The following is a 10,032-nucleotide window of genomic DNA, read 5'->3' on the forward strand; positions in this document are numbered from 1 at the left end:
CGGAGGATGATGAATGTAAAATTAGTTTTGAGAGTACACTACTCATCCTAAGATTCCTGTACTCTTTCTCTGGAAGGTTCTAGCTTGCGTAATTAAGAACAGAGTACTTGTGTTGTGCAGTACACTCAAAATGTTGTCCGGCCGCAGTATTACATGTATTTTCTGGTCATTTATGAGAGTAGTGTATACAATGGAAATGTTCGTGCACTAGTTAAATACATTGCCTGCTAAAGTGTTCACTGTCAATGTTCACCGTCATTACCATACTTACTGTGCTACTAAAGATTGGACTTGTTCCCTGTCGGACTCACTCTCTCCCTCCATCCAAGTTACAGTTCTCAGTTGATCCTCCCTCGCGGCCCTCCTGTCATCATTGTAATGCCTGATAAACTTTAGGACTAATATCAGGACCACAGCTAGTCCTGTCAGTACTGCAAACGATAGGAAGTAAAGACCATGATTCAGTGATTGTGTGTCGCCTTCTTGTTGAAAGGGAGCACCATCACTGGTACGTGATCCTGGGTATGATTCGTTTAGTCCTGATCTTTGGAAGGTATTATTGGTAGGATTAGTACTGGAGCTGTTGTTAACCGTAAATGGGATCACGAAATCAAGCATTGCAAGAGTTGAGAAAACAACAAACGTAATATTAGGTGTGATGTGTTTGGTGAAGTGTTTTTAAAGTAATGTACTTACACTTGCTTCTCCGGAATGCAGCACTGAAATTTAGTCATGCATTTCACAAATGTACATTGTACTAACAATGTAGTATGTACTTACATGATATTATTGTGTATTGCGTAGTACTATAGCTGTTCAAGTGATGTAATGAGAGAGTTTTTACTGAGCTGTAATATTATCACGTGGAGTAAATAACGAGTATAACATGTAATTAAGTGTCCTCTGTAAGTATTATACACAACCTATCTACATATTATGGTATATAATGTGGGTGTGTGTGTGTGTGTTGCCTCCATTGAACAAGTTATCAATTTACACTTCAATACCCAGAATAATTCTAACTCCATTGTAAAGTCTTGTACGCCATATTCTTACCCCCAAATATTTAAACACGTTAATCCGGGGTCCTCATCAAAATTTTTACCATTGTCAAGTCGGGGCATTGTGCAACCTGGTGCTCCACACTCAAAAAATGATAATAGTAATGTAAATTGAGAACGGCCCTGAAGAGTGACGAGAGAGAGAGAGGGAGAGAGAGAGGGAGAGAGAGAGAGAGAGAGAGAGAGAGCAGAAAATGCCAGCACCTCGCCTTGCTATTATGCCTTCTATGTACGTAAAAATTTACTGCACAGTAAATGTCGTCTACATTACACTTTTACACTCCCACTGCGATATATATTTTATTTACAATGACTCAAATTAAATCTCCGAACTGTAGGCCGCCATGCTGCTGTTTTGTCCGCTGTGTTCCAACGCCTTGACCGTGGGCCAGGGCGAGCTCGGTCTGGATTTCGTGTGTGAAACGTGTACTTTTGTGCACCAAATCGAGCAGAAGATCACCAATAGAGTGTATTACAAGTTGAAGGAGCTGGATGACGTGCTAGGCGGCAAGGTATGGTGATATGGTGATGCTTTTAGATGTATCTGTCACAGTATTAAGGGCTGGCACGTCGCCAAACATTCACCATAGTACCCAAATACTTTAGAGCATCGCCTTTCCTCTACACTAGGTCATTTGGCATGTAAAACTTTTCGTATAATATTATATTGCTTGGCAATGTGTAATTGCATGACGTTCAGGCTGTAATATTAAGTTCATTTCAGGAAGCTTGGGAGAATGTGGACTCGACGGAAGCGGATTGCCCCAAATGTTCGCACAAGCGCGCTTATTTTATGCAGATTCAAACGCGGTCTGCAGATGAACCTATGACAACTTTCTACAAATGTTGCAATGTTGCATGTAATAATCAATGGAGAGAATAATGCCTCATTAACATGTGTATCTTATGCAGCTGTGTATAAAGTTGCCCCTATAAAAAGTTAAAGCGTTTCCTCGTGTCGCGCTGTCCCTCCCTGGTAGCTTCTGTGACGCTGCACAATAACTGGGACAATCCTGCGAGAACAGCTCACTACTAGCAGGATTCCTGGCGCCGAGTGCCCTGAAAGTGGGTTATTAAGCAGTGAGAGGTGTCACGCACGTTCTCCTCAGCGCTGACGTGGATCTGGTGATTCCGTGGCAGATTCGATTTATGGAGTTATGGGACCCGGAATGTGCTTCCCAGATAATGTTGTGTTTACTTTATGGACTGTTAAAACCTTCATATTGACTTATCTGTTGTGTCACATACCTTCGCTCACGATGGATGTAAAGAAGGTGGGTTTATTGGCGATTTTTACCGGAAATTGTCAGCAGTTCATTGAATAGTGCTCACCATCCATCATATCTAATATGCGTTTAGATTTAAATTTTAACCGTTTTTGAGTATTTTTAAAAAACCTGTTTGAAAGATAGTTGTTTTAATTTGATAATGTGTTTGTTTTGAAGTTCAGACCAGATTCCTTCGATCGTTCGACAAATGAAATGCTTTTCACATTACTCACGATTATCTACGCAATGCAGTGTTTATTCTATCTCGAAACTCAAACCGTTCTCACCCTCGAGTATTAGTGCAGATCCTCTTTTTGGGCCTATCACGTTGACCCACTCCGGCCGTTGAATCGCAGATCTTATATGTGTACAATCTATCAAATTAAACTGTAAGAGAATTAAATTAAACCTGTATCTGATTTTTGGTTACCATAGCCTCGAAAATTATGATATTAACTGCAGGGAGCTCTGTTTTAAACTGTGTTGACTGCAGCTCCCAAACAACGTGTTCTCTGAAAATACTGATGATCTCATTTTGGTGCACTTTTCTGATGTGATTTATAGTTGCAAGATACGAAAAGAGTTTTAAGACTGAAAACGTGTCAATAAAATAATGAGGTGATATAACGAATTACCAAGTCATCGTATGATTCCAGTTACAGAATTCATGTTGTAATTACAAAGATGTAATGATATTTTGGTTCATGACAAGATTATGCTTGTACACTGGCATGATCAAGAAAAGCATTTAATGTTAAGTTTACAGTGTTTGTTCAATACAGCTGCTACTAGATCAGAGGACTTCCATACACGTATAACGGTCGGTACGCAGCGAGCCCGTTCTTTAGCCGCACAACTCGTTTATACACATTTTCCATGATGTTTGAAAATCCAATACGTGAAGTTAAAGGGAAAATGTCCTCCAGGTTGAGGTAGGTAATCCCAACACACACACACACACACACACACGCGGGGTCCTGATCGGAAACATTGTTAGCTCCCTTGTGAGGTATGTAAGGTGTAATTGCAATGTCTCTTAATGCGGTGTAGTCCTGGTTGTTGTCTTAGTTAATTCTCTGCGATGTATAAATAGTTGGGAACATTCCAGGTAGGGCTCTCTTGTTACAGCTGCTGCATGCTATTTATAGATCATCCACACATATAGCACGTGTGCAGATTTATAACAACCGTTTGATTGAAATGTAAATAAACAATCGTCAGTATTTCGTCTGTGTGTTAGACAGGCTGTCACAGGTTGGGGTAGTACTAGTGGCGACTATGTAATTCTAGTTTTAATGCTTTAATATCAATGATCGTGGCAGGATGTGTAGCGTGTTCAGTATTGATTACATTTGTCGTGCAATCCGTTTATTGGACGTTATTTTCGTCGCATAAAGTCTTGCTTGTAGCATCGGACTCTCGGACCGCTTTGTACATATTTTTGCTAATATTGGACTTTGATCACGATTATCTTGTATAAAATTAGATTATGGTTATACTTTTAAACTTTATCAGGTTGCTTAATTTTAAAACCGTATACATAGGGCCTATCGTCACCCTGTTTGGTAGATACCGGTAGTAACTATAAACTATGCTACTAGTTTGTTTAGAGTAAGTATTTGAACCTGCTCCCCAAGCTCCTGCACGGCACTCTAGATAATCATAAAGTACATCCTATTTTACCACATGCCTCTCAATGAATTTCAATATAAATTCTACACGCACACTCTCCCATAACTTTAATATGAATACCAGTGATTGCGGATTGCGGACTGCCCAAATTTGATGAATATGGGAAATCAAATTAAGGGAAATGTGAGAGATTAACTGAGCTCCCTTTTCGGGCATGCCCAGATGCCTCTCTCTCATACACAGTTCCATTTCTGTATAAATAGGTACTTATACTGCAGTTCGATATCATAACTGACATATCGTAGTTAAACCAAATTAGTACAGTGCTAGCTGTAGGTGTGCTTGGGCGTGCGTATACTCATCTGCAGCTCGGTGAATGCCTTATGTCAGACTCCACGAGCCAAAACTTTTGGTAAGTTTCAGCTTTCATCGGCCGTCAGTTTTTGTGTTGTTGTTGACCCCAAATTAATGGTACATTGTATACAATGGGGTAGGTTCTCGAGTACATATCGTTTAGTTAGGATTATGTAATACGTTAAGTTTAACTTAATAATATATTGTGATTGTTGTATGCAGATGTTGGTTCCTGCCTCTCATGGTACCTCTTGTGGACGGTTGCCACGTTTTCAGTGCTAAACAATGAGCTGATAATACGATTGTCACTGATCCAGGAATGCACCTAATAGTGTTACTCTAATAAACTCTCTCCTCTCCCTGTAGCCCCATGTCAAGTACCTCCCAATTATGAGGGAAGGTGCCTGGTGCTCTAATAACTACTCAGATTAGCTGTCAAATGTCAGTTCACTTCGTGCTTTCACTTTCACACGTACGATCCTTTCATACACTGGATATCCACGCTCTCTCTCTCTCAATACTCACTGTAATGACACTGACAGTGTTCTTCTTTTGCTACTATATTGAACATCGGTGTAACACCACTTGTCTTGTTTCTCTAACACATATTACATATACTCCGGGACTTCATTGTTTGTAATTTGTCTTTATCTACTTGTTCATCAGTTCACTGTTGGTACGTGCAATTATCATCACATTTTAATATTCCTGCGTGTCACACTCCTCCCCTCTCTAAAAACTTTTAACAAATATAAGTGACAGTTTACTGGAAAAGTGCCACGTTTTTAATATCACGGCTAGACAGCCTGGATTCCCACGGCTAGGATTCCTAAAGTTTCCGAGCTATTTTTAATGATTGTTTACAGTACCAATCCTCCGGTACCCTGTCTACGTCTTTTGAAGTTGGAATGAACGGTTCACTACACCAAAGTGACCGCCAAATGACCGTCCTCCCTTTCAGATGAGTTACGGACTTGGTCTTGTGGTGGTTGGCGACTCAAAAGTCGGCAAAACTTGTCTTATACAGACGTACGGAACAGGTGGGGCATTTATACAATATAGGTCAAAATAAGTAGTTTCATATCGTGTTTAGGTGTGATACTAATAGACTACGGGTAACACACATTAAATTTAAGAGAATCGAACCTGGTGATAGTTATTTTTCTTTCTGCTGTTTTCTTTTCGGGGTCTAACAAGTTTTCCTCTGATGTTATCGAGTTTAACCTCTGATTCCTAACCGCAGGGGAGTTCCCTGAAGATTATGAGATAACAGTGGGACACTCCTACACTCACAACCTCAGAATTAACAAAGAGAAGATTGAGGTAAACATAAAACAACTTACGTTTTTAAAGATTATATTATTAACTAGCATTATTGATTTCCTTAGCTTTGCAAGGATGTATTGATATTTACAAGGATGTATTGATATTCTTGTGGGCCAATATAGCGAAACCATGATTTTCACTGATATATCTCCAAAATCACCCACAATTCTTTTAAAAAGCATACAATATTCTTTCCCATATGCATGACCACGTTTTTGATTCGATAAGGCTCTATCTGATAACAGTTTGTTCCTAATCATGAGAAACTTAATTAGAAACCCAATATTAGAATAAGACAAGGGCAATTATGATAACGTTTAATCACCCTTTTGACGAACTCAGCTGTTTTTTAATTGAGTGGTACGTGGGAACTTGTCTTTTATGACTGAGTCAGTCCATATTCTTTGCAAAGATAACCTCGCGATTTCAACCCCATAACTCAAGTTCATTGAACCTCATAAACATTGCAGGTAAATATACACGATACAGGAGGATCAAGAGAGCATGCAGGAGTGAGGCACATGCTGTACAACAAGGCTGATGTTTTTATCATTTGCTTCAGTTTAATCGACAGAAAGACATTTCAACATGTTGAACAGGTATTTCAATTCAACATTTTCAACAAATTCAGAGTCGACTATAAAATTGGTGCTTCTGAAGGGGAAAATGTTTGTACTTTAAGATCGATTTCACTCAGGGATCGTCCACACATTATTATTTATAGGAAATTGAGATATTCCCCGTTTCTTATCACAGTTATCTTAGTTTTGGTTAAACGAGTTAAGAAGATTACGGGGAGACATAGCATTTGTGATGGTCGGTTGTCAATCTGATATGAGACAAGGCATCAATCCTTACCATGTGCCAAAAAATGAAGGTTTGTTTAAAGTGCTTCGGACGGTAGATGAAAAATTGATATGAAATCGTAGCGACCACCTTCAGTGCCTTTACACAGCTTTACAGATATAGGGTGGTCGTTGGGGCAATTCATGGCATTGCCACAATTTATTAGTGTTCTAAAGCATATTAATAATGAAACCAAACTTAATTAAATCGATCGATCAATAAGTTAAAAGATGTACAACCTCCGCAGGTATGCAGTTAGCAAGAGATCTTGGATGTCATTATTACGAATGTTCGTCAGTTACTCAGAGAAACGTAAAAGAAGTATTCGACAAAGCTGTGATGATAGCGATGGACTTGGAGCCACGTGCAATGAAAGAGGATAGCGGCTGTCTGGGATTTTTAGATGGCTGTTTTTCAACGAGCGATAAACCATGAGTAATTGGCAGTGTGGTAGTCTTGGTATGAAATTGAAGGTTTGATTTGGAGCGCTCAAACGCTCTGTTTTCGTGAGGAAGTGATTTGAAAGCTGGTGACTTGGAGCAGACTTTTTAATAATTACTAAAATTTGCTGGAAATTCTGTTAATGATCAGAGAAATGAAACCCAGAAACCGTAACATTTCGTGGTGATAAAACTTCTGAAATCAAAAACATCGTGCTCGCTCAAACTAAAAAAAAAGCATTTCAATCTTATGTGAGGATCACCCTCGAAGTGCTATTTCAATTAATACTTTTAGAGTCAGCGAAGAAATGAATTAAGTTATTTCGATTAATCTAATCTGTAAATATGCAATTTTTTTAGATCTTCAAAATCAAAATTTCAATTTGATGATCATTGATCAGTTAATGTTATTAAAGCCAAGCAAACAGTGATTCAAAAGTATGGGTTACAAATATTAATATGGGTGACAAAATGAATTGGGAAAATTACAATATTAGTTTCCAACAAAGTTTCAGTCAGAATTTTGCGTCATGCTACATACACATGCTACATGAAGAGGTCTCCTCCTAGTGTTAGAAATATATCTTAAGCTTCCTGAGATATATTGGCACTAATTCTGTCAAGGTAAAAGTCATTCGAAGATGGTAGTCCACTTTAATTGCAGGTTGCGCTCGTCTCGCATTCTGGATTGGTGCACTTAAAGAAGTAGTTAAGTTTTCCCTTTCTCTTGCACGTGCAGACGCCACAGTTTGAGTCTTGTAGTGAGGAGCCCCATGGGTAAACTGTTCCACCACAGTCAAACTGACAGCCTGGGACAAAGGGTATTTTAAAAAGTTCGCTTCAATTTGTTATACAATCTTGGTTTCAACGAATTTGTCTACAAAGTATTCTTGTATCGGATTTAACTTAAACCAGAAACACATCGTACAAAATGACCAATGAGGCTGTACCCCTACTTAGTCCAGATATCTATTTGAACATTTACCCAGAGGTGTTTTGTCAGTGTCGATAAGCTGTCCCTCATTAAGGAGCCGATCTCTCCAGGCATCTACTTCCGCCTGTCTCCGTTCTTCTTCCAGTTCCTGTGCTGTCTTCTCTCGAGGGGTTACTTCTTCCACTGTTACTTCATTCTCTTCTTCAGCAGCTGATAGCAGTTTACATATTCATCATTTCAAGTAATTCATCAGAAATCAAATTAAATTTTGCTGAAATGAAGCCTGGAAAATCTTATGTAACATAATCTGAGAGTCAACTTTAAAGCAACGATGAAATCATTGAAAAGCAATCATATCTTACTTCCATCACCACCTTCGGGAGTGCACAAGCCACAGGTAACTCTACACTTGGAAAGCATGGTCTTGTGGGTCTGACAAAGGTTTCCCGCCCTCTTGGACCATGAAGTACAGTGCTTGCTCTTATCTTTGCAGGCCTCTTCTTTATTCTCGTCCTCCACTACAACTGTTTTCGAGCATTTGTCACAGGATTTTAAGCATTTCTTTTCGACGTATTTTTTGGTATCGCACAGTTCCTTTCCCTTTCTTTCCACCCAGTTTTCACATCTGGTATCTAGATCCTTACAACTTGATTCTTCTTCTTTTTTCACGCTCCCTCCTGCAAGTACAATGATATAATTTGACCTTTTTAACATTTAACAACTGAACTAATAATGCAATGTACAATCCGAGACTGATAGAGGAAACAGGATTCAATTGAAACAGAAAGATCCCATAGGGTGACAGTAGAGACTAAAACTTGTCAGACTAAAACTAGTCTGTACTGACTACTGCCAGACTAGTTAGAAAATGTACCGTTATTACTACAGTCATCAGTAGTGCAGGTCCAAGTAACGTTGTTGCAAGTACAGATGTTACAGTCCACCTGAACTTGGCTCCCATGTTTGAACTTGCTCCCCCCTTTGTAGCAAGGATTCTTGTCCAACGCCTCCTTGGTCTCCTTGCCTAGAAGAAGAAGAGAGTATGTTGTGTGTTTGAAATGTGGTGCCTACGCGGTTACAGTCTCATTGCAGTTTTTAACTTGGTTCGGCTTTAGAGTATAACACTAAGGGTAAGGGTAAGGTTATTGGGATAAAAGTTGGTGATAAATGATAATATATTTTAATGATATTGATAAGTGCACGGCTATGTTCATTTAAAATAATGGGATCAGCTGTCTTGGAAAACGTGGATGAAATGTCGAGGAGATGAAAGTGTTACACCCTCGACGATAAATCATAAATATTATTAATTGCTTACAGTATGGGTCGACCATGCAGAATTTCCTTAGAGATCCGTCACAGGCACATTTCTGGCAAGACTCAGGCACAACAAAGACAGTTCCTAGTTGTACTCCTTCTTGCTGCTTCTGTACACAGATCGGGTCCCTTACTGAGCTCTCTGCTGGCTCTGAAAGTGAATTAAAATAGATTTTAAATGTCCGTATGGATAAAAGGGTACTGATAGTAATATTGATGATGAACGGTCTTAAACTTAATTAGTCTAACACAATTTGCAACCGCTGTTTATATCTAATTTATGTTGAGACATATTTGTTCCCAAAGCGATTTATTGATCACAAAAATACGACGAACTTACTAGCAAACAGGAAAGCAGAGAGGAGAAAACTAAAAACATGAAGCTTCATCCTGAAATTGTGATATTATCGAGTGTTAAGAAGAGTCTCACGAGTCGTGCTCTTTAAAGGAAGACTGTTGGCAAAGTTTCCTGTGTCCACAGACAATAACGATTACATATTAGGACGCAATGAAACTACCGGACCACGATGTATGGGGACTTGCCACCCCATGATAACATTAAAATATATCGACTCTGTTACATCGTTTCCTGTTAATAGAAAACTCCGCTACAAAATAAACTGGGATCTGGCAATACTACACCTATGTGTTAAGAACGTAAACCATTAATTAATATGCAACCGACGTCCGGCCAACATGAACAGCTCAATAAAATCAGAATAAAGCTAAAGATGAAGATGTCATCACACGCTTGACGCAAGCAATCACGGAAACTTCGAATTGTTTTGACGCGGGAGTCCTCAGAGTCAGATATTTATTGGATGAACTTGAAGGAGTGGCTGAGTAATAGGACG

General features: G+C 39.1%; 3 protein-coding genes across 6 annotated transcripts in view; 2 read left to right on the forward strand and 1 right to left on the reverse strand.

The window, feature by feature from the left end:
• Positions 1-10,032, forward strand: part of LOC134813011 (uncharacterized) — an 86,078-nt gene that overhangs the window by 31,473 nt on the left and 44,573 nt on the right. The window lies entirely within an intron of this gene.
• LOC134819392 (uncharacterized) lies at positions 1,940-7,346 on the forward strand. 4 transcript variants are annotated; one of them, XM_063829334.1, is made up of 6 exons: positions 1,940-2,335; positions 5,277-5,355; positions 5,559-5,638; positions 6,112-6,240; positions 6,407-6,518; positions 6,735-7,346. In XM_063829334.1, exons 1-6 carry the CDS (start codon positions 2,219-2,221, stop codon positions 6,920-6,922), a joined length of 705 nt encoding a protein of 234 aa, XP_063685404.1. In that variant the 5' UTR covers positions 1,940-2,218; the 3' UTR covers positions 6,923-7,346. The 4 variants fall into 4 exon arrangements, with proteins under 4 accessions (XP_063685404.1, XP_063685420.1, XP_063685413.1 ...); XM_063829350.1 differs by lacking the exon at positions 1,940-2,335 and adding an exon at positions 3,303-3,437; XM_063829343.1 differs by lacking the exon at positions 1,940-2,335 and adding an exon at positions 4,119-4,373.
• On the reverse strand, positions 7,359-9,830 carry LOC134819382 (uncharacterized). Its single transcript, XM_063829323.1, has 6 exons — positions 9,519-9,830; positions 9,180-9,329; positions 8,736-8,885; positions 8,224-8,538; positions 7,913-8,071; positions 7,359-7,736 (listed from the first exon to the last, which is right to left on the reverse strand). The coding sequence occupies exons 1-6, from the start codon at positions 9,565-9,567 to the stop codon at positions 7,582-7,584; spliced, it is 978 nt and encodes a 325-aa protein (XP_063685393.1). The 5' UTR covers positions 9,568-9,830; the 3' UTR covers positions 7,359-7,581.

The sequence above is a fragment of the Bolinopsis microptera genome, chromosome 1 (assembly GCF_026151205.1).
Source record: "Bolinopsis microptera isolate Bmic1 chromosome 1, MBARI_Bmic_1.0, whole genome shotgun sequence".
Taxonomy (NCBI): domain Eukaryota; kingdom Metazoa; phylum Ctenophora; class Tentaculata; order Lobata; family Bolinopsidae; genus Bolinopsis; species Bolinopsis microptera.

Bases quoted from the DNA above. Each gene is read 5' to 3' on its own strand.
- LOC134819392 (XM_063829334.1), top strand. From the start codon at position 2,219: ATGGGACCCGGAATGTGCTTCCCAGATAATGTTGTGTTTACTTTATGG. The intron at 2,336-5,276 runs GTGGGTTTATTG...CCTCCCTTTCAG, and splicing joins TCACGATGGATGTAAAGAAG to ATGAGTTACGGACTTGGTCT. The intron at 6,519-6,734 runs GTTTGTTTAAAG...CAACCTCCGCAG, and splicing joins CCATGTGCCAAAAAATGAAG to GTATGCAGTTAGCAAGAGAT.
- LOC134819382 (XM_063829323.1), bottom strand. From the start codon at position 9,567: ATGAAGCTTCATGTTTTTAGTTTTCTCCTCTCTGCTTTCCTGTTTGCT. The intron at 8,539-8,735 runs GTACATTTTCTA...TTGTACTTGCAG, and splicing joins TGATGACTGTAGTAATAACG to GAGGGAGCGTGAAAAAAGAA. The intron at 7,737-7,912 runs GTAAATGTTCAA...CCTTTGTCCCAG, and splicing joins CACTGACAAAACACCTCTGG to GCTGTCAGTTTGACTGTGGT.